The sequence below is a fragment of the Rhinatrema bivittatum genome, chromosome 2, assembly GCF_901001135.1.
Source record: "Rhinatrema bivittatum chromosome 2, aRhiBiv1.1, whole genome shotgun sequence".
Classification (NCBI taxonomy): Eukaryota; Metazoa; Chordata; class Amphibia; order Gymnophiona; family Rhinatrematidae; genus Rhinatrema; species Rhinatrema bivittatum.
The window spans coordinates 194580924-194605645 of NC_042616.1; the positions used below are offsets into that span (position 1 = coordinate 194580924).

Genomic DNA, 24722 nt, shown 5'->3' on the forward strand with positions numbered 1-24722 from the left:
ACTGGAGCTGAGGTAGTGGATGCACCCTGAGAAGCAATGCCAGGGGGGGCCTCAGTCACCCTCTGTGCCTGTGCTGACTGCTCTTCCTCCTCCTCATCACTTTCATCTCTCCCCTGCTGCACATTTGTGGAGGCTAAGACAGGACTAACTGATTCTACCGAAGATTCGTCAGCTATTACTTCTTCCGTTTCTGATGAGAATCCCACACAAGAAGATTCTTCATCTGAATCAGAAGCAAACAGTGACTGTGCTACCTTGTCAACGCTAAGTGTTAGTCGAGACTTCTGTCCCCCTGCTGCTTTTGGGTGTCTACATTTTGTCTGGCATAACTCTGCCTCCCCTTCCCTCACCTCCAAAACTGCAGGGCCAGAAACAAGTGGTGGCAATGGCAATGCATCATGGTCAGATTTCATTTTTTTTTTTTGCATGGAACTGCCATCCCCTACAAAGAGTTGATTGTGACAGTTGCCTTTTTAGCTGTACTGGTGGTGTTGCACTAGTGTCTTTTGAGGTGCCTCCTCTGCCAGTCCCAATCACTCGACTACATCTCTCTTTCCCTGACATTACGGATTTAATGTCACTGAGTAGTAACACTGCCTACTGTCACGGTGACTGGCTGTGCACTAATGTGTGTGATGTGTATACAGAGACACTGCTTGCTTGTAAGCACAAAAGAGGCAGACTCCCTGGGCACTTGACTGCACAGACCCACCCAATAGTTAGGTTCAGTCTGTTAAAACTACCCACTGCCCACTGTCACGGTGTCTGGCTGGGCACTAATGTGTGTGGTGTGTACACAGAGACGCTGCTTGCTTGTAAGCACAAAAGAGGCAGACTCCCTGGGCACTTGACTGCACAGACCTACCCAATAGTTAGGTTCAGTCTGTTAAAACTACCCACTGCCCACTGTCACGGTGTCTGGCTGTGCACTAATGTGTGTGGTGTGTACACAGAGATGCTGCTTGCTTGTAAGCACAAAAGAGGCAGACTCCCTGGGCACTTGACTGCACAGACCCACCCGATAGTTAGGTTCAGTCTGTTAAAACTACCCACTGCCCACTGTCACGGTGTCTGGCTGGGCACTAATGTGTGTGGTGTGTACACAGAGACGCTGCTTGCTTGTAAGCACAAAAGAGGCAGACTCCCTGGGCACTTGACTGCACAGACCTACCCAATAGTTAGGTTCAGTCTGTTAAAACTACCCACTGCCCACTGTCACGGTGTCTGGCTGTGCACTAATGTGTGTGGTGTGTACACAGAGACGCTGCTTGCTTGTAAGCACAAAAGAGGCAGACTCCCTGGGCACTTGACTGCACAGACCTACCCAATAGTTAGGTTCAGTCTGTTAAAACTACCCACTGCCCACTGTCACCGTGCCTGGCTGTGCACTAATGTGTGTGGCGTGCACACAGAAGCTGCTTGCTTGTAAGCACAAAAGAGGCAGACTCCCTGGGCACTTGACTGCACAGACCCACCCGATAGTTAGGTTCAGTCTGTTACAACTACCCCCTGCCCACTGTCACGGTGCCTGGCTGTGCACTAATGTGTGTGGTGTGTACACAGAAGCTGCTTGCTTGTAAGCAAAAAAGAGGCAGACTCCCTGGGCACTTGACTGCACAGACCCACCCAATAGTTAGGTTCAGTCTGTTAAACTGCCCAGTGAAGCCCAGTGCACAGAGAGACTAAGTAATTTGTATTAAAAAAAAATCAGTTTAAAAAAGCTGGAATTTTTGTCACTCCAGAAAAATGGATGAAATTGAAAATAATATATCTCTCCAAGCCAGCCCAACACCTTGGGATTCTATAACCCTGCACCTTGGGATTCTATAACAAGCTCAAACCCTTGTCTCTGGTGGATCTGGAAACTGGAATCTAATAGGTATCCTTCCCAGAAGACTAGCAGGAACAGGTTGAAGTCAAATCCTGAAGCAATCTCTGATGCTTCTTTTGGCACTGAGACTCCAAAGAGGCCTCATTCCAGGAGGAAGATTGGCTACTTTGCTCATGTTGCCCACCCTTGCGCTGAGACTTCGGGCCTAACCTGACACCTACTTCCACAGGTCTTCCATCTTCTAGTTGCAGATCTGAGCACCCGCAAGTACATTCTGTTACAATTTGGTCAATTGGAAAGCGCATGGTCTGGATCCAAGTAATGGTAGCAGACAACTTGGATATTCATGAAGATCATGTAGAGGTCAATATTCAAAAGTCATTTAGATGGATAACTGTCTAAATGGCTACCCAGCTATATTGAAAGCTGTATGTGGCTAAATTCTAGCCACATAATGACTAGAATTTAGCCGTATAAGTCAGTAGGCGCTTCCAGGATAAGCAGAGTTAGACACATAAGTTAAGCGGCTAACTCCAAAATTCAGGGTTACTGCGATACGGCTAACTCTGGTAGGGCCGTAGGGCTCTCCTAAAGTTAGCCGATTAGATATAACCGTCTAACTTTAAGATTGCCAGGGATATTCAGTAGTGCAACCATGCCTCTGAATTTTACCCTGCTAGTTTATCTGGCTAACTAGCTGAGCCACACAGAGGCAGAAAATGGACCACTTAATGCTCACATCCACAGGCCTTGAACCCTCTACCTGTGGGCTTTTTCAACTTGGATTTTTCCATTGTAATTACCTTTTTTGTTTGGTTAGAACATTTTGAAGTTCTGCAGAGGCAGCGACATGAAAAGAAAACTTGCAAATTTGACAGAAAAGCAAAAATGCCAAAACATTTGTGAGAGAGGGAATCCATCTGTGTGTTAGCTCGGATGAAGAAAGACAGACAGCAACCATGCGTGGGAGTTCCCACACATTCTTAGAAAAACCTCCAAGCTCTGACAGCAGATTCTATGTCAGTGCTGTTGGATGATTATGAAAGAAGAAAGACAAAGAAATTCATTGTAACTTAATATGGGGTCTCTGTACTAATCAGCACCGAATAGTAATGCAAGTTATCTGTTGGTTCAAAAGACAGCAGTAGATTGGGTTTTAATGCCCAGTGTACAAAACTAATGAGATGCAAAATAAAAAGGCATTAAAATAGCCATAGAATGCAGCCATGGAAGGCTTCCCAGATCCACACAGCCAAAAATGAAAGGATCAATTAACGAGCAGAAGTTCCCAAACCTCTAAAAAACCCACATACTCTGGGTGCCCCCAAACCAAACCCGTAACCTTCTCTAAAGAAGAAATGTAAACTTCTACTACTCCCACATATGCACTTACAACTTACTTGTTCACCTACCCAAAAAAAGAATTTGGGGCTTCAGTGCTCAGCCCTCCCCATTCCAAAAATAGAAAAAAGAAAGCTCTAATCTGTATCTCTTGGCCCACCACCCCAAATTTCTTCTTGGAAGTGGGGAATCTAGAAACCTGTTTTTCAGTCTGGTGGCAAGCATAAACATGCCACTGGCAGGAAAGTTAACTACACCTCTGAAACTATAGTTAACTATCCTGCTTCAAGTAGCCCACATTAACCATTTTTATCATTAACTCTGAATAGTACTGTCAACACTCATACTTAATGAGTCCATTAGAAAAAATGTCCCCATTTCATTCACATTAACATCACTATTGGGAACAGGTTAACACATGCAATTCGCATGTGTTAATGCCTATGTTAACATGTGTTTATTGAAGATATTAATGCTCACACCCAAGAGTACGTATGTCCTTATATCTCCTTGTAAACATTTCTTCTGATGCAAGGTGAACACAGTAATAGGGATGTGAATCGTTTTAGGACGATTAAAATTATCGTCCGATAATTTTAATATCGTCTTAAACAGTTATGGAACACAATACAATAGAGATTCTAACGATTTATCGTTATAAATCGTTAGAATCGTGAGCCGGCACACTAAAACCCCCTAAAACCCACCCCCGACCCTTTAAATTAAATCCCCCACCCTCCCGAACCCCCCCCAAATGACTTAAATAACCTGCGGGTCCAGCGGCGGTCCGGAACGGTAGCGGTCCGGAACGGGCTCCTGCTCCTGAATCTTGTTGTCTTCAGCCGGCGCCATTTTCCAAAATGGCGCCGAAAAATGGCGGCGGCCATAGACGAACACGATTGGACGGCAGGAGGTCCTTCCGGACCCCCGCTGGACTTTTGGCAAGTCTCGTGGGGGTCAGGAGGCCCCCCACAAGCTGGCCAAAAGTTCCTGGAGGTCCAGCGGGGGTCAGGGAGCGATTTCCCGCCGCGAATCGTTTTCGTACGGAAAATGGCGCCGGCAGGAGATCGACTGCAGGAGGTCGTTCAGCGAGGGTTCCGGCGCCTCGCTGAACAACCTCCTGCAGTCAATCTCCTGCCGGCGCCATTTTCCGTACGAAAACGATTCGCGGCGGGAAATCGCTCCCTGACCCCCGCTGGACCTCCAGGAACTTTTGGCCAGCTTGTGGGGGGCCTCCTGACCCCCACGAGACTTGCCAAAAGTCCAGCGGGGGTCCGGAAGGACCTCCTGCCATCCAATCGTGTTCGTCTATGGCCGCCGCCATTTTTCGGCGCCATTTTGGAAAATGGCGCCGGCTGAAGACAAGATTCAGGAGCAGGAGCCCGTTCCGGACCGCTGCCGGACCCGCAGGTTATTTAAGTCATTTGGGGGGGGTTCGGGAGGGTGGGGGATTTAATTTAAAGGGTCGGGGGTGGGTTTTAGGGGGTTTTAATGTGCCGGTTTTGCGATTTTTAGATTTTTCACGATTTTTCACGATTTTTCATGATATTTTACCCCCCCCCAAACGGCAACAATACGATTCCCTCCCCCTCCCAGCCGAAATTGATCGTTAAGACGATCGAGGACACGATTCACATCCCTACACAGTAAGTCCTTTCAGTCTGAATCTATCAAGTCTGGATAGTCAAAAAGTGCTCTTTCATCTAAGAACTTTTGTTATTCAAATGAACCAACAGTTCTTTTGCTATTATTTTTTTTAAATCATAATTTCCAGGCAATGATGAAGACTCAAATTAAAGTATCAGTAGTTTCTGAAAATTCTGGTGGTGGAAGTTCCAATACTGAGCCTCCCATACCAGAAGTCAAAATAAGTTGGCTCAAAGTTATATACATTCTGGGTTGATTGTGATCAGATATACTGGAATCAGATATTCTGCTTGGCCATCACTATTTTGCATTTATATTCCTTTACTTGTAAAAGTGTGCATGTAAATCCTTTAGCTTGTAGATTTAGAGATACAAATGTGTTCATTTCAAAGTTCAATAAGAAACTTTAGTATTCATTTTAAATATCTGCAGATATGGTACATAAAATTCCCACTAAGACACAATAAGTAATTTAATACCATTATAGATATTTTACCAAACCAGTAAAATACAAAACTGATAATTTAAAAGGACACGTGTACAACATTTCCATTAATTTGTGTTTTCAAGGAAATTTAGCATAGTGAGCTCAAATAAGAAGATAAAGTAAACATACAAAAAAGAAACATACCTTTCACCTTGTTTCCCACCACTTTTAGGGTTTACAAAAACTAACAGTGGTCGTGTGCTTGAAACTGGAGTGATCTAAGACAAAAGATTGGGAATGAATTAATTATTACATATCAATGCTATAAGACATTAAATGGGAGAAAGAATATTTAATGTTGATAAAATGTAATATATTATTTGGATCATCCATCAGTCTTCATTAAAACACTTTTAGAACAAAATTATGTTTACAAATTTCAAACTCAAATTTAAGTTTTTTCTTGATCCCCAAAGTTCTGCAGTACACAAATTCACTGTGGGTTCATAAGTCTCTCTTCCTCAGATCAGAGGTCACATCAAAGATCATATTCCAGTAGGAAGATAATCAGCTGCTTCAGTTGCTAATATGCTATGAATTCTTGATGTTAGCAATGGAAACAAACAATAAATTGAAGCATAGTGGGAACAACACTGAAGTGACAATTCTGAGCAAAGGAAGCAAGATCATAAAGGCCTGGATGTTCTAAGTTCGCAGAACTTAGAAAATCCAGCGGTAATGGGGGGCGGGGGCGACGCAGGGGGCATGCCTGCGAAAGCCGGCAGCATTGCACCACCACGGTGCGATCGCTGCCGGCTTTCGCAAACTAATAGCGCCACCATGAAAGGTGGTGCTATTGGCCGCGTTACTGACGGCGATAAGGCTCTTTACCTTTTCGCCATCTGCGATGTCTTTGAGGCGTCTGCCCCGACTCCTCCTCTTCCAGGGCTGACACTGCCCAGAACCCACCCCAATCTAGGTATCGCACGTGAAAAAGGACTTTTTGTGTGCAATACCTTTGGAAAATGACCCCCAAAGATGGTTATAAAGGAGAGCTAAGCCTAACCATGGAAAAGGGAGCCCAGAGAGCAAACTGATAGTGGGCAGTGAGAAGTTAGTGTTCTAGCTGACAGAAGAAAGAAAATATTAATCATAGGCAGAGGAGTAAAATTGATAAGAAAAATGTAAACATAACTAAATAGAAAAAATAATATATTTACAAACATATGATTTTTTTCAGTCTGGTTGCGCAAAACAGTGCATCCCATTGGTAGGAAGTTAACTAAACCTCTGGAGGGGTGTGCATAGACAAAATGAAATAAACTGAAAGTTTAAATTTTCCCTTCTTCATTTATTTAGTTATTTATTTTTTGCTTCATTAGGTTTTTTTTTATTTATTTTTTGTTTAGGGAGCAATATTTGAATTGTAAGGTGCACACTAAATCAAAATGGTACACACTAAAGGGAAGGTTTTAATAGCCCCTAAATGAAAAATTTAAAAAACCCCAAAATATTGTGAATTGGTTTATAGTTTCAGTGTATGTCATTAAAAAGAAGCACATCCCTAGTAGTCAACTATAACATCCTATATTAAGTGGACCACATTAACCATTGTTAGTATTGACTGAATAGTATGGATATATGACAAATAAAGAAATAAAAGATAAGCATTGGGAATAAATGCAAAAACCCCCCAAATGGGTCCATTTTCAGCTGCTGTGCAGCTCATCTAGATAGCTGGATAAACACATCCTGCTAACTAGCAGAGTATTATTCAGTAGCATAGTTGTGCCGCTGAATATATACGGCTATCTTAAAGTTAGCCTATTATTTCTAATCACTGCCGCCGCTTCTCACCCATGTGAGCTATTAAGAATTGGTTTGTTATATGTCATGTATTAATTAGGGATGTGAATCGTTTTAGGACGATTAAAATTATCGTCCGATAATTTTAATATCGTCTTAAACCGTTATGGAACACAATACAATAGAGATTCTAACGATTTATCATTATAAATCGTTAGAATCGTGAGCCGGCACACTAAAACCCACCCCCGACCCTTTAAATTAAATCCCCCACCCTCCCGAACCCCCCCCCAAATGACTTAAATAACCTGGGGGTCCAGCGGGGGTCCGGAATGGCAGCGGTCCGGAACGGGCTCCTGCTACTGAATCTTGTTGTCTTCAGCCGGCGCCATTTTCCAAAATGGCGCCGAAAAATGGCGGCGGCCATAAACGAACACGATTGGACGGCAGGAGGTCCTTCCGGACCCCCGCTGGACTTTTGGCAAGTCTTGTGGGGGTCAGGAGGCCCCCCCCAAGCTGGCCAAAAGTTCCTGGAGGTCCAGCGGGGGTCAGGGAGCGATTTCCCGCCGCGAATCGTTTTCCGTACGGAAAATGGCGCCGGCAGGAGATCGACTGCAGGAGGTCGTTCAGCGAGGGTTCCGGCGCCTCGCTGAACGACCTCCTGCAGTCGATCTCCTGCCGGCGCCATTTTCCGTACGGAAAACGATTCGAGGCGGGAAATCGCTCCCTGACCCCCGCTGGACCTCCAGGAACTTTTGGCCAGCTTGGGGGGGGCCTCCTGACCCCCACAAGACTTGCCAAAAGTCCAGCGGGGGTCCGGAAGGACCTCCTGCCGTCCAATCGTGTTCGTCTATGGCCGCCGCCATTTTTCGGCGCCATTTTGGAAAATGGCGCCGGCTGAAGACAACAAGATTCAGTAGCAGGAGCCCGTTCCGGACCGCTGTCGTTCCGGACCGCCGCTGGACCCCCAGGTTATTTAAGTCATTGGGGGTGGGGGATTTAATTTAAAGGGTCGGGGGTGGGTTTTAGGGGGTTTTAATGTGCCGGTTTTGCGATTTTACGATTTTTCGATTTTTCACAATATTTTACCCCCCCAAACGGCAACAATACGATTCCCTCCCCCTCCCAGCCGAAATCGATCGTCAAGACGATCGAGGACACGATTCACATCTCTAGTATTAATCTGTTGAACAAAACTCAATAAACATTAAAAAAAAAAAAAAAAGTTAATTCTTTAGTTACTCCCCTCACGTGCAGTTCCTTGACCACCATACATTCTATGTGTGAGCTTTTTCCTTCGTCTTTCGATAAGAAAAGCTCCCAGTTGCCCTTTGCCATCTCAGTTCCCATAAGTTCTCCCACATCTCTTTTAACCTCTCCCTCCTGGGGTGCTTTCTCCCTTACCTCATCTGTGGAGGTATCTCCCATACTAAATCAGTTGAAAGACAGTTCTGCATTATGACTGCTTTGCTTAAGGTACTGCATACAGAATTATGCCCTATCATTAGCTCTCTTAACAATGCCTCCCTCTCTGAAGGTATGGTTCCTAAAAAGTTAAAAACAGCAGTGGTGAATCCACTGCTGAAAAAAAAACCTGGCTTGGATCCCCTTGAGTTAGGTAATTTCCAGCCTATTTCCTCCCTGCCAGTTCTGGTTAAGATCATTGAAAAAATTGTTTACAATTAACTAGAGGAATATTTGGATATCAATAACTTCCTTGATAGTTCTTACTTTGGGGTAGATTTTCCACTTTGAGCGCGTGTGTACATGTGCACGCGCTTCCGGCGCGCACACATGGATGTGATGATTTTTCTACCATGAGCGTGCCAGCACGCGCACGGTGGAAAATCCGTGGGCCACTCGCACATGTGCGCCAGATGTTATAATCTGCGCGCATATGTGCTGGCGACACGTGCAAGGGGGGAGGGACTTCTGCAATTTCCAAGTGGCAACGCATTCCGGCATTCCCCAGTTCCCACCCAGTACACTCCTTTTTCTTTGTTTTTCCGTTGTTTCTCAACTTACTTCAGCTCCAGAGCCCCCCGGCCCACCCCTTCAAAGAGACCCGGCACTTATTCGCATACCGGCTACAAGTACCTGGCAGGCACCTAAAAAATAAGGCCTGCATTTACTAAAACTGTCGGGCTCTTTGAATTCCGGCGGTAACGGGGGGCGGTGGGGAGGGGAGAAGCGGGGGGGGGGGGGCGGTCCTGCGCTAGCCGGCAGCGATCGCACCTCTGCGGTGCGATCGCTGCCGGCATTGCGCCGAATAACTACACCATAAAAGATGTAGTTATTTGACGCGAAACCGGCAACGATAAAGGTGCTTACCTTTCACTGTCGGCACAGTCTTCGCAGTGTCAGCTCCAGTGCCGCCCCGACTCCTCCTCTACCGGGGCTGACGCTGCCCCGACTCTGCCCCCATTCTGGTATTGCGTGCGAAAGCTTAGTAAATGACCCCCTAAGTATATCCCACGCTACTGATGCTAGTAATAGCAGTGGCTATTTTCTAAGTGAACTTGATTAACAGCAGGTAATGGACTTCTCCTCCAAGAACTTATCCAAACGTTTTATAAACCCAGCTACACTAACTGCACTAACCACATCCCCTGGCAACAAATTCCAGAGTTTAATTCTGCACTGAGTGAAATAGTTTTAAATGTGATGCATGCTAACTTCATGGAGCACATTTAAAATTAATCAGAGTATCATCGTTTCGACATACACCTTGGTGCAAAGATTAATTGGGGTGTAATTGTCTATAAGTAACAGCCAGAGGGATAGAAAAAAAGTAAGGTTCATAGAGGGGAGATCTCAGGATTTGATTTCCCTTTTCCAGCTCAAGCAAAGTGTATATGTGCCCTTTCTGCCTCTGAATGGGTCCCACTACACAATCTGTTTGATCACTTTCTTACTGAACCCTTTACTGAAGGACTGGCCTTTAGCCATAATGAGTGTCAGATCCTCACATTTTAATGCCCTGTCCAGAAGATTATATATAGTTATGTTTAAGTTAATGAAGGTGAAGAGAAGCTATTGCTTGTTATGCTATGAATAAACCCTGCATGGATTGAGAAGATATCTATGTATCATATCCTAGCAACGTTACACCTCCTAAGGTTGTATCTGTGGCAGTAGGGGGTGAAGTGTTGAATCAGTGGGAAAAGCAGGACTGAACGCTGGCTTCTCTGGTTCTCAGGCTGTTGCTCTAAACCCTAGGCTATTCTTCCGTATATTGTGTAGAATAAAAAAGTAGACATGTTATTAGTAAAGTGCATTAATTTGAAAAAAAAAAAAAGGAAAATGTAAGACTAATTCATTCATCTCAAGAGATTTTGTTTAAAGTCTCTTTGCTTCAGGTTGATAGAAATAAAAAACAGAGTAATTTCAGGATGTCATCTTTGTAACTCTGTACACCAAAGAAGATCAGTGCTATTATGGATTAGGTTTTACTCTGAAAACCATGCAAAGCTTGGTTATTTTGCTTTGCCTTTACAGGATCCCAAATCTGAGCTTTTGTGCATTACTGTTGCCCGAGTCTTCAATATATTTTAGACTTGATATAGAGGATTTATTTTGGTAGTTTGGATATGTACATATATTTTTTTTTAGTTCTTATATCTGCTTTTGTATTAAACAATCTCAATATACATTGATAGGTGGGAGAAAGTTATAGATTACATGTTATGATCATTTTTAACCTATATTCTTCTTTTTAATACAAGAGGGATGTTATAACAACAGCTCCTGTCTATATAATATCTAGGATAGTTGATATATGCTTGTTTTATTACATCTATTTTATTTAACAATTAACATTATATTTATATTGGAATATGTTAATCATATTTTACTGTTTTGTTAGTTGTGACTTTAAATATTTATTTAATTATTTTCTAAACCGACATTCATGACACATATCATATTGGTTTACATCGGAAAGGGGTAATAATAAAACTTTAAACATTATGGGGTAGATTTTATAAAGTTGCACACACGCGTACTTTTGTTCGCGCACCAGGTGCGAACAAGAGTACGCGGGATTTCAATAGATACGCGCAAAGCCGCGAGTATCCATTAAAATCCGGGGTCGGCGCACGGAAGGATGCCCAAAATCGGCTGCCCTGCGCGCGCCGAGCAGCCTGCCTCCGTTCCCTCCAAGGCCGCTCCGAAATCAGAGCGGCCTCAGAGGAAACTTTCCTTCGGCCTCCCCCCACCTTCCCCTCCCTTCCCCTACCTAACCCACCCCCCCCCCAGCCCTATCTACACCCCCCCTACCTTTGTCACGAAAGTTACGCCTGCTTGAGGCAGGCGTAACTTGCGCACGCTGGGCCGGCTGCCGGTGCGACATGTTCTGGTCCGGGGGCTGGTCCGGAAGCTGTGGCCACGCCCCCATGCCGGAACCATGCATGCGGCCCCGCCCCGGATGACGCGCCGGCCGTGTCATGTCCCCCCAACACACGCCCCAATGACGCGCGAGTCGCGACACACCCCCGACACGCTCCCCCCAGGAAAGCCCCGGGACTTACGCGTGTCCCGGGGCTTTGCGCGTGCCAGAAGCCCATGCAAGATAGGCTCAGCGCACGCAGGGGGGGTTTGGGGTAGGTTTTTGGGGGTTATGTGCGTGACCCTCTGAAAATCTACCCTTATTTGTAGCAAGGGTTATATATATACATATATAAGGGTTATAAATGTAAAAATATATTGAATATTTTTACATTTTGTATTTCAAAATGTACCTTGCACTGAAATGTTTTTAGAAAATGCAGAATAAAAATGGAAAAAATAAATAAAACAAATACATAACAGAATTTCCTGTTTCATTTCAAAACAGTGCTCTCTTGTGAAGATTTGAAGACCTTCGGAGTGAGGAAACTCAACCAAAGATGAGATTTGTGCAATGTTCTCTCAGCCTAGCTTGATGGACTCTCTTATCTGGGTAACAGGCTTAATGAAAAAGGTGTAGTTAAAAGCCGTGCAATATGGCTTCATAAATTACGAAGCCAGCCCACTTGGCCACAAATCCCACCCCAAACTCCTCCCCTTTTCCTAATTTGCATCATACCATGCGTCATGGCGTTTTTCGCATGCAAAAATGCCTTAACGCATGCGAAAATGCCATATAGCACTTTGATAAACAACCCCCTTAGTTGCTTCTGTCCCACTGCTGACATCATTAGAAATGGTGCCAGCAGTCTGAGATTGCACACATGCTTTAAACTTTATTTTTATTTTGGCCACAGTTTTTTTTTTTTATTTTTATTCCCTACCACCTTAAAATGTGCGGCGGGAGCCTCAGAACCCGTGTTAGAGTCCCGGGTTACCCGTCACACATCTAATGCTTACTAGGGAGGTGTTATTTTATCGTGGCTGTCCTCCTTCTCGGTCAGCTACGATAAAATGTTTGCATCAAATTGCCTAGTAATGACCTTCTTTGCATTCATTTGCATTATATTGCATGCAAAGAAGGTCATGGTAATAGGAGAGCGTATCTGGGTGGGGACATGCAAAAGTATTGTGCGATATACGGGGAAAGCCTGTAATTGTGTATGTGTGGGGGGGGGGGGTAAGGGGTTAGGTGTAGACTTAACTTTTCTTTTGTTTTTTTTTTCTTTTTAAAGAATAAAGAGAAATGAGACACAAATTAAATTTAAAAAATAAAGCAAAATTAAAAATAAATTGGCTGTGCATATCTATCCCACATTGTCATGATGCACTTTTGAAGTTAGTCCTTTTTTGCATTTGTAATTGAATTTGAGAAATAAAATGACCATGGGGGGCTCATGTGTTAAATGTTAACACCTGTACTACTAGCTTGTAGCAAGTGGGGAAAAAAATTAATACTATGATTTAGTGCTGAATTTACACAGTGCTTACAAATGATTGCTTACCCCTAGATTATTTTCTTGTTTGGTAGTTTTCAGTTCTTTCCTTCCCATGTTGCTCTCTAAATGCATCATTTTATACTGCTTTCTACTAAAACACAGTTTTTAAACATTTCTTCCAGTAAGAAGTTTTAAAAAAGGAAAAACAACTGAACTCTCCAGAAGAACAGCTCAGTGTGATATTGTCATGGACTTTAGTCTAGATAAGGCCATACATACTCTGCTTTTAAAGGAACCATAAACATTTAAGGTTTATGTTAAGGACTGTGATTTCCTGAGTCCCTCTGCAGCTGCTTTCAGTTTGTAACACAAATTTGTTGGATTTCAATGAATGGCTTTATAGAAGTTTTGAACAGTTGTATTTGTCTGGGGAAGTGGTCGGCCAGGAACTATGGTAAGCAACTAAGTTTTCTTTCTGTCCATTTCTTTATTGCTCTTGTATTAATGCTCTTCAGATATTTTTTTCTTATCTATTCACTTTTAATCAATTTTAAGTTATTTATTCCAAATGAAATGAAATGTGTTGCTTCCTTGCCAGCAAAGTGTAAACTGATGGTGCGGAGTATGACAAAGACGGAGTGCTTAACTACCTCTATCTGAAGTCCCTTAAGACTCAGGTTAATTAATGAGACTCATCCTAAGGTTATACATGATCTATTACTTCCTCTAATTAGAAATAATAATCCAGATCATTATTCTGGTTAGCTAGAAAGAAGCAAGATGAATGTGCTTAACTATGATTAATAGTCTTCACTAAGCACCATAGGTCTCTACTTTCGCTAAGCTATATGCATACCTTTCTGCGGTTGGATGTTTTGTTTCTGGTCTATTTTTAACAAATGATTATAAATAAAATGAAACACGAAGAACAATTTATTTTTGAAACTTTGTAGTTTCAGAAACTTTAAAAGAATGATCTTTCATACTCACCAAATGAAGCCTGTCTTGTGTACCCCTCAAAAGGGGAGAATCATTGTTTTTAATATAATTCAGGATAATTATTAAATAATGTTTCTAAAATAAGATGCAAAACACTACCTCATCATTAGAATATAACAGCACATGGGAGTGGGTACTTATTTAGAATATCAAACTGAAACAGATACCGCTGTTTATTTCACATGGATACCTCATTTTTTTGTGCCACAGTATATCAGGAAGCAGGGGGCAGTACAAAATAATAAAACACTACTAAGTGCACATGCCAGTGCCACGGCCCACTTTGCTACATATTTTCTCAGCCTTTTCAAGCCCAAAGCAAACGTATATTAACAAAAAATGTTGCGTGACACACCGACCTCTGCAGAGCAGAATTACAGACATTGAGGGCTCTCTGTGGCCAAAGAAAGAACTAGGGAACTACTGAAAACCCCATCAATCTCTCTTCTAATTTTAAAAACAAAAGGATAGAGGTGATGGGAAACACAAATGTAACCATGCACAGTTTCAATATTTATTTTTTAAATTAACGGACATGCTCTCTCACACCACTAACTTTAAGTTAATATATATATATATATATATATATATATACATGGGAACAACTCTTCGGTTTGTCATTAGATGGCCCTAGGTGCTTTACCGTCTGGACTAGTAACATGATGGGATTTTCCATTCTCCTTCAGTCTCTCCACTGAGCTGACTGGGTGAGATATCCCAGGGGCATAAGGTGGAGTTAGAGGAGCATAGAGCCTGGTGGTCACTTTGAATTGGAGGCTGAGGAGTAAGGAGCTGTTTTTCTTTCCTCCCTGCTGAGCTGGGCCCATTAACCCAGCTTGGTATTTTTTCTTGCATTTAGAGGAGGTCCCTTCTCAGTACACACTCCCTTTCTGAGAGAGAGTCTGCCTCCCTTGTGATAGAGAGTTAAGGCTTTTGTAGATTTTGGTCCAGTTTTGATACGTTTTCTTATTCTGGGGAAATAACCCTGTGCCTTGGGAATGGAGCAACCCCCTCTAATCCTGAGAGCAGGGGCTGGAGACCTGTGAACAACCCCACCCCATAGAGCAGTGGTTCTCAACAGGTGCGTCGGGACACACTACTGTGTCGCTAAGGCCGGCGTGTCCTTTAGCCAAACTTAGGCGGTCAACTATGGCGCCGACCCTTAGGGGATGCCGAAGAGCAGCCAGGTGGTGCCACGAGCGGAGCCACCCGTGGCAAAGAGGAGTAGAGATTTCTCAGGCTGCGAGCAGCACGCACTGCTCGTCGCCCTGAGAAACATAAAGTGAGCGGCGTGAACGAAGTAGGAAGAGTTGGGCCCGAGACCGGCGGTGGGCAGCGCGAACGGGGGGGGACACGGCACAGCATGAACAGGAGGGGGTGGGCGCAAGGCAGAGGTTGCCTAGGGCACCTACTACCCTTGCACTGGCCCTAGGTACCGCGAGGTCACAGAAGGTGTGTCGCAGACCCAGCAGAAGGCTGCTCTTTCCTCATCAGTCTGGACAGGAGTTGGCTCATTTCTCCTTTATTGGGTATGACAGGAAGCTGCTTTTTACCCCTGGGGGAATTCTGCGCAAAAAAATTTAAAATTATGTGCACAAAAACTGAAAATTCTTCAAAATTCTGCAAACTTTATATTGGTCAAAATAACAAATTTACATGACAGTCTTTAAGTAATTACATTTTAAATTATTACATTTTAAATTATTACTTAAAGTTGCAGAATTTTAAATATTTTGAGCAGAATTTCCCTAGAAATTCACTGTGAGTGTCCCTTCCACATACACACACCCTCATACAGGATCCCTCACTCTCTCGCACACACACACACATCCCCTCATACAGGGCCCTCTCTCTTGCATACACACCCACACAAGCTCCCTTTCTCTTTCACACATTCATCCTCACACAGGCTACCTATGTCTCTCTCTCACGCAGCCCTTCACACAGGCTCTGTCTCACACATACACAATCCCTTCACACAGGCTAGCACCCTCACATACACATGATCCCTTTTTCATACACACAAGCTCCCAATCTCTTACACACATACATACTCCTTCACAATCTCCTTATGCAGGCTCCCTCTGTCTGAAACCAACATTCAAGCATCCCCCCAGCCCCCCTCTCTTACCTCTCATGCTTTCTCTCACATCCTCCTGCTCTCTGTCACCCTCCCCTCATATAGGCTTCCTCTCTGAAACCCACACTCAAGCATCCCCCCCACTCCCCCTCTTACCAACCAAGCTGTCTCTCACCTTCCCCCATACCCCCTCCCCTCTCTCACACACACATTCTCTCTCACCGGCATCCCCCTCCCCTCATATAGGCTCCCTCTCTCTGAAACCCACACTCAAGCATCCCCCCCACTCACCCTCTCTTACCTTCCATGCTATCTCTCACCCTCCCCCCCTTTACCAACCATGCTCTCTGTCATCTTCCCCTCTCTCACACACACATTCTCTCTCACTGGCATCCCCCCCATGCTCTCTCTCACACCCTCCTGCTCTCTCTCACCCTCCCCTCTCCTCTCTGACACACATTTCCTCTCACCGGCATGCCGCGGGACACGCTCCGTTCGCAGCGAAAAGGGAAGGCCCCTGTGTGCCATGAACGGCACGCCGGGCCTTCATCATTGCTGCGAATGGAGCGCATCCCGCAGCACATGGGGGCCTTCCCTTTTCGCCGCGAACAGGGCGCTGGGCCTTCATCTTTGCCACGAACAGAGCGTATGCTGCAGGACGCTCTCCGTTCGTGGCATGATAGGGTCTCCTCTGCTATTTTCTGCGCAGAATTTGGCAATTCTGTGCAGGGGGGAATTCTGCGCAAATTCTGCGTTCCACGGTAGCGCAGAATTCCCCCAGGAGTATGCTTTTGCTTCCTTCTCCTCTTCCTGGCCCAGTGGGAGGTTATTCCCTTCTCTTTCACCCAGATCAGAGCGAGATATCGCCATCTCCTTTTCATATGGGTCCGGCAGGACACCAACTTTATCATCCTCTGCCTGGCTTGGCAGTGAGGCTGCTGATGCTTTCTTCACCCCATGGGGCCTGGACATGAAAGCAGGAGCATGAGGGAGAGAGGTGCATGCTCTATAGATCCACTGCTGACTCTGCTGCTGCTGCCTCATCTTCTTCCTCTCCTCAATGCTTCTTGCCCTCATCTGCTGCTGGTAAAGTGAGAGGGAGTCTCTGGATTGGACTGAAGGCTTTTATGCTGGCTGCGAGCCAGGAGGGGGAAATATGCTGGGCAGAAAGGCCTTGGGAGATAGGGAGTCTGGAGTCTGCTGGGTAAGAAGGGTGGAAGAGAGGAAGTTGGGGGTTGCTGGGTAGGGAAAGGTGGAGAAAGGAGGGGCTAGGGCTGCTGGGCAGGGAGGAGCGATGGAAGTAGAGAGAGAGATGGAGGTGGGCCTGCTGGGTTGGGGAGGTCAGGGGATGCTGGGTAGGGAAGGGGAGAGGGAGAGGGAAGGGCAGGGAGAGTTGAGAAAGGGAGATAGGTGGCACAGGGAAGAGGATGCAGGGGTGGAGGGTGTCGGAATTGTTGGACAGGGATATGAGCATGTGAAGGGACGAATGAGTAGTTGTGAGAAGTGAGGGGTGATGGGGGCATGAAGGGGAGTGACGAGGTACAAGAACCACAGTTTGCCAGTTTTGAGAATATGCATTTCTTCTATCTTTGAACTTTGCTTAGTGTAGGAGCAAATATATTTCTTTCCAGTTCTCCAGTTTTCCACTGCATGAAGAAGGTGGTCTTGGGGTTTCCATTCCAGTTTTTGTTTTCACATTTGTAATTTGAAGGTAGGTCTGCCTGTATTCTGTTTTTTATCAGTCTTGTTTCTTGTGTTTTCTCAATATGATATTGCACTGGTGGTGGACTGCTGCCTTTTCATGTGTAGGGCTATTGCCTTTTCATTTCTTGTTCTACTCTGCACTTGTTGTTAGGAAGAGGGGGATTCCTGTGGATGCAGAGTATATGTTTATATTTAGTCCCATTAAGGTCATGTGGTCAGCGTATCACGCATGTGAGCCTCATCTCTCAGGTGTGTCCTGATAGAAAAAGGTTTGAGAACCACTGCCATAGAGGAAGCAAGACCAGTGACAGCACTACCCAGCGTGAGACCTTTTGTATAGAGACTTTTGGATTTCTCCCCTTTTTGTTCGTGTGGTTTTTGTCCCACCCCTCTGCACAACCTGGTGAAGGAGACAGAGAGCTGTGGGCTGAACTGGAAGATCTGGCCTCTCTCCCCGCGAGGTCCATCAAGATTGTACTATCAAGCCTTGGGAGCCTCCCAATCAATCTCCCCCCCCCCCCCCCACCAAACGGACCAGGACACAGGCTGTGGGATTCAGAATGAACTTTGGACTCAGGTAAGACCTTTTCATGGCGTGGGGGCCCCCTACTAGGATTTTCGCTCTACTGGGCTGTTGCACAGATGAATAGGCAGTGGCAAACTCCCTCCCAGGAGCTGGAGAGATGGACACCAGCATCCCCAGCAAAGAAACCGTGTAAATAGTTCAATGGTACAGTTTCAGTTGTTGAATGTTTGTGGGATAGTGATTGACCCACAAACAGTCTAAGTCCAGCCTGTCTGTCCTTGAGAACACCACACCAGAAGGGGACACAGACACCATAGATGAGACTCTCCATCACCTGGTCCACAGAGGTTTTCTCTCCCCACCCACAGAAAGAGCTCACTCCCTGGGAAATTCAGGAAGGAGGGGAAGGATGGCAAGAGAAGCCCTGACTTATAAATACTTGTATGGCCCAAGGGGAAGCAACAAAACCCCAGCAAAGGATTACATACAGTACATACTTATATAGAAACAGACATTCATACACTCAGCATGCTGACAACTGCTGCTGGTATTGTTCTCTTGTCGTCATCCCTGAATTTTTCTCACCATACAGCTCCTCATCCAGCAAATGCTCCTGGCTCCTTCTTTTCCTCTCTGACTGCAGACTCCTGCTCCTTCCCTACCCTCAGCCTCTCACTACACATGGACTCTCTATCCTGGCTGTCCCCCCACAGTTCCTTGCTGTGAATAGAACTCCTCACTCCCGCTCTCCAGCTGCCTCTACATCCAGGAAAAAGCAGAAATCTGTGCGCTTTGGGCATCTTGCTTGGCTACTTACCTTGGCAGTCACACGTGGCTGCCGGAGCTCCTTCATTGCTGCTGCCCCTTAAACTCGGAAGGATCCTTCCAGTGCTCCGTGCATACTCTGCCCATCTCACTCAAACTCAAAAGAGGAGATGCTGAGGGCAATGTGTGTTCGGTACAAAGCAGGGCTGGGCTATCCACTCTCACTCTCTCCATGCTGCCTATTAATGCCTATACTCTCACTCTGTTGCTCATACTTTAGCTGGGAAGGAGGCATGGTGTCTCTTGTAGCTGTAAGATGCTGACAGCAGAGCCCAGATGCTGTTCTAGACCTGATCCTCAGGCAGTGGTGAATTTTCTGTGGCACGTGTAATCAGGTCTGATGGCACACTGTTGGGGAAACACTGGAATACTGCATTATGTCTCTTTCATTTGACTTCTCTGTTCTTTTTGATCATTCTTTGTGGAATGTCTATGAAGTAATGATTGCTACTTTGACAATTCCTCATTATTCATCCATTCATAATAAACAGTAAAAGCAATCTGATTTCACTAAATGATGATCAGCCTCATAAATCAGAGCAGCACTGACTGCAATGCAGCAGGCTAGGTTAGGCAAGTAATTTCTGATACGGAGGTGACTAAAAAACAAATCCAGTTAACAAATACTATTTATTTAATTATTTAGGTAGCATTCTAAATCAGGGTGCTATACAAAAATGTTATACAAGAACAGAGAATGCCTGCTACAAAGAGTTTACAATCTAACAGGTACATTTTCAAAGGCTTACTCGCTTAAAAAAGTCATATACGAATGTATGTCGCCCAACAGCAAGGGGACCGTAATTTTTAAACAGCCGCATGGGCGCACACATATGTGCATATGCCGGCTCGCACTAATGGATGTGGCCATTTTATAACATATGTGTGTATATACGTGCATGATATAAAATAGCTGTATGCGCAATTTTATATGTACACGCAAATGCTAAATGTAGTGCGTAACTGAGGGGATTTTATTAGATATTTGTGCCGACGCAATTAGCAATTTTTACAGCTCATTCCCAGTTTGCCCAGATAAAGGATAAGACTTCTTAACCCCCCTAGTTAATATGTCACTCTTTTCTCCCCAACCCTTAAAACCCCGCTAACTAGCCTTGGTTTTTTTGTTTTAATATTTACACGCCATCCATAGAAGATGTAAAGTTATGCAGTAGGGACCCCGGCACGCACATTTCAAGAGACCTTCCCGGAACTCCCATGTCCCGTCCATGCTCCGTCCAATCCATGCCCCGCCCCTTTTTAACTTTTTAATTTGTGCACGTACCAGGACATATGTGCATACTTGTGTGCTTTATAAAATCCATGCGGCATACGCCAACCCGAGAGATGCGCTTATCTCCTGGCTTTGGTGAGTGCCAAGCTTTTAAAATTCATCTAATAATGTATATTTTAAAAAGTGGCCACATATGCATATATGTGTGTGTACACGAGCAAAAAGCTAAGGACAAAAAAGGGGCGTTTGCATATATGTGCATAATGAGGAATTTTAATAGCGAAGTATGCACAAATGTCATCCAACTTACACATGTTAATTTACTATTCCTCATTTACACACACAAGTACAGATGCCAAATCAAAATCATTTTGATTTTTGACTTGGTGTTTGGTGGGTTGGCTTCTCTGTTATGAGCGCGCGCGGGCGCGGTTGTCGTAAGCGGGTGGTGAGCCCTTGGGCCACGGCGAAAGCCAGGGAGGAGCCCCAGCCACACCGTGGGAGGTGAGCTGAGCAGGCATGGTGAGCCAGGCAGGCAGGAACAGAAGCAGGGAGTCCGACCCTCAGCCGGACCTGCATGCCCATGGTAGCCAACACAGGGAAGTTGACTAATGAACGGTCCTCCGACTGTTCCCGGCCCTTTCGGACCTGCCGCAGGGAACGGCAATGGGCAGCAGGCCGGACAGAGGCCTTATACAGAAGACGTCAGACGGGGGCTGAAGCAGACATCCAAGACAGGCTGAAGCAAGACACTGAAGACATCAGGGCAAGGGCTGAAGCAAGAAGGAAAGGTCCAGGCGAGCAGGAACTCCGATGCTGGGATACTCACATCCGAAGCCCCTTCGGCTGGCAGAAGCTCAAGAGCTCGTGGGACGAATCCCTCCTGTTGGCCACTCCAGGGCCCAACAGGACAGAAGGCTCAGGAACCAGACGAGGACGTAGGTCAAGGCAGAGACACGAAGACATCCGGGCAAGGGCTGAAGCAAGACACTGTAGACAAGGCTGGACGGAAACATGGCACTGTCCATCAGGGCGCCCTACTCAGCCAGCACAGCTAGACTGGTCACGGACCACCCCGTCCCAGACGCGCCCTACACAGCCCAGGAAGGCTGGTCGCGGACCACGCTGAGGAAAGGAGGGTGCGGGGAAGACCCAGGCGAACAGGAACTCCGATGCTGGGATACTGACATCCGAAGCCCTTACGGCTGGCAGGAACAGGAACAGACATCTAGGCAAGGTCAGAAACAGACATCGAGACAAGGTACCATCTAGGCAAGACAGACCACAGTAGACCTGGATCAGGCAAGGTTACAGGCAACTGTAGAGCTTGATCCGCAGGCCAACATCAGGACAGAGACAGGACAAGGAGCCATCACACAAGGCAGACCACGGTGGACCTGGATCGGCAAGGTTACAGACGACTGTAGAACCCGATCCGCAGGCCCGTTGCAAGTGAACAGAAAGTCCTTAAATACTGGAGGTAGAAGGCAACTCCCTGGGAGGAGCTTGCCAGGACCGCCCACCGCTGGTCCTATAACTGGGGTAGAGAGCTGCGGGCCAGCCCCTAGGGAAACGGGCGTGGCTGGAAACCAGGAAGTCCAAACGCAGAGGCATGCAAGCCACAGGCACAGCTAGGCCTCTCAGGCCCTGGAGCAAGTCCCGGATGGAACGTAGGCGAGGCCCTGGCTTCAGAGCGGCCTCTGGAGGAAGGTAAGAGACCTCCTGTAGCGCAGCAGCAGCAGGGGGGATCGCAAAATTCTCTGAGTGAGTAGACACCATAGCAGGCTAGGGGGTGGGTGGGAGTTTACCAGGTACAGACTGGGTCCTACTGGTGCTAAACTGGGACATACTTGGGTCATACAGAGGGATCACTGGGATAGACTGGGTCACAAAGGGGAGTTGTAATCAGTGTTCCCACCTAAGATAGACTGTGCCATACTGGGTGGTAACTGGGACATATAGGTTTATACTGGGGGTTAATGGAAAAGATTGAGGGGACGCCGGAGAAGAATGGCATGATGACACCACCACAGCCAAACTTCCAACAGGCACAGAGGGAGTCGCCAAAGAGGTAAGGTGGGCGTAGTGGAGACGTCGGGCAGCGACGGTCGCAAAAGTTATACAAGTTTGAAGGTAAACATTGTCAGTGTATTTTGTGTTGGGCAAGGCATCAAGGGCTATGATGCTGCACATAGTGTATGGGTGTTTCTAAAATGGGAGCATTTACTTTCATAAGAACATAAGAAACTGCCATGCTGGGTCAGACCAAGGGTCCATCAAGCCCAGCATCCTGTTTCCAACAGAAGCCAAACCAGGCCACAAGAACCTGGCAATTACCCAAACACCAAGAAGATCCCATGCTACTGATGCAATTAATACCAGTGGCTATTCCCTAAGTAAACTTGATTAATAGCAGTTAATGGACTTCTCCTCCAAGAACTTATCCAAAACTTTTTTGAATCCATATATACTAACTGCACTAACCACATCCTCTGGCAACACATTCCAGAGCTTAATTGTGCATTGAGTGTAAAAAAAAGTTTCTCCGATTAGTCTTAAATGTGCTACTTGCTAACTTCATGGAATGCCCCTAGTCCTTCTATTATTTGAAAGTGTAAATAACCGATTCACATCTACTCGTTCAAGACCTCTCATGATCTTAAAGACCTCTATCATATCCCCCCTCAGCTGTCTCTTCTCCAAGCTGAACAGCCCTAACCTCTTCAGCCTTTCCTCATGGGGAGCTGTTCCATGCCCTTTATCATTTTGGTTGCCCTTCTCTGTACCTTCTCCATCGCAACTATATCTTTTTTGAGATGCGGTGTCCAGAATTGTACACAGTATTCAAGGTGCGGTCTCACCATGGAGCGATACAGAGTCATTATGACATTTTCCTTTTTATTAACCATTCCCTTCCTAATATTTCCTAACATTCTGTTTGCTTTTTTGACTGCTGCAGCACACTGAGCCGACGATTTTAAAGTATTATCCACTATGATACCTAGATCTTTTTCCTGGGTGGTAGTTCCTAATATGGAACCTAACATCGTGTAACTACAGCAAGGGTTATTTTTCCCTATGTGCAACACCTTGCACTTGTCCACATTAAATTTCATCTGCCATTTGGATGCCCAATCTTCCAGTCTTGCAAGGTCCTCCTGTAATGTATCACAATCCGCTTGTAATTTAACTACTCTGAAAAATGTTGTATCATCAACAAATTGGATAACCTCACTCGTCGTATTCCTTTCCAGATTATTTATATATATATATTGAAAAGCACCAGTCCAAGTACAGATCCCTGAGGCACTCCACTGTTTATCCTTTACCACTGAGAAAATTGACCATTTAATCCTACTCTCTGTTTCCTGTCTTTTAACCAGTTTGTAATCCACGAAAGGACATCGCCTCCTGACCCATGACTTTTTAGTTTCCTTAGAAGCCTTTCATGAGGGACTTTGTCAAACGCCTTCTGAAAATCCAAATACACTACATCTACTGGTTTACCTTTATCCACGTGTTTATTAAACCCTTCAAAAAAAATGAAGCAGATTTGTTAGGCAAGACTTCCCTTGGGTAAATCCATGTTGACTGTGTTCCATTAAACCATGTCTTTCTAAATGCCATACGATTTTGATCTTTAGGATAGTTTCCACTATTTTTCCCAGCACTGAAGTCAGGCTCACTGGTCTATAGTTACCCCGGATCACCCCTGGAGCTCTTTTTAAATATTGGGGTTAAATTGGCCACCCTCCAGTCTTCAGGTACAATGGATGATTTTAATGATAGGTTACAAATTTTAACTAATAAATCAGAAATTTCATTTTTGAGCTCCTTTAGTACCCTAGGATGCATACCATCCGGTCCAGGTGATTTGCTACTCTTTAGTTTGTCAATCTGGCCTATTACATCTTCCCGGTTCACAGTAATTTGGTTTAGTTCGTCTGACTCATCACCCTTGAAAGCCATCTCTGGAATTGGTATCTCCCCAACATCCTCATTAGTAAACATGGAAGCAAAGAATTAATTTAGTCTTTCTGCAACTATAATACATTTTAAAAGTGGGTGCTAACACCCTGAAGAGTTTCCAGCTAGGCCTGAGGTACCTTCCATATAACGCTCCATGATAGTGCTACACAGAGACATGTCAAAGTCAGAGTATGTTTGCATGTGGGTTTGTTTAAGTGCAAGGCAGAGACAGCGTCGAGCTGAGTGGTAGTATGGGTAATGATGGAAACAGGAACTAGGCAGACCATGTGAAAATTTCCCAGATGGCCATGTTATGAACTTATCTCTGGCACCATCCCACCTGAAACACAACCAGTCCAGTCACCTCCATTCTTTCTGCCATAGCTCTCGGGTCTTCTTCTTTAAGCCCTCATCTGATACAAAGTTGAATGTGCACTGTAGCAGTTACTTCCATACTACTATGTATCTAATGTTTTCTCCTGCTGTCTGAAGTGTGTATCATGGCACT

The 24722-nt window shown here is 45.3% G+C and overlaps 1 protein-coding gene across 1 annotated transcript in view; it reads right to left on the reverse strand.

The window, feature by feature from the left end:
- LOC115084307 (diacylglycerol kinase beta-like) overlaps window positions 1-24722 on the reverse strand; it is a 450875-nt gene that overhangs the window by 67671 nt on the left and 358482 nt on the right. The window contains exon 6 of the mRNA XM_029589000.1: window positions 5451-5524. Within this exon, the coding sequence (XP_029444860.1) occupies window positions 5451-5524 (74 nt within the window). The remainder of the gene's footprint in view (window positions 1-5450; window positions 5525-24722) is intronic.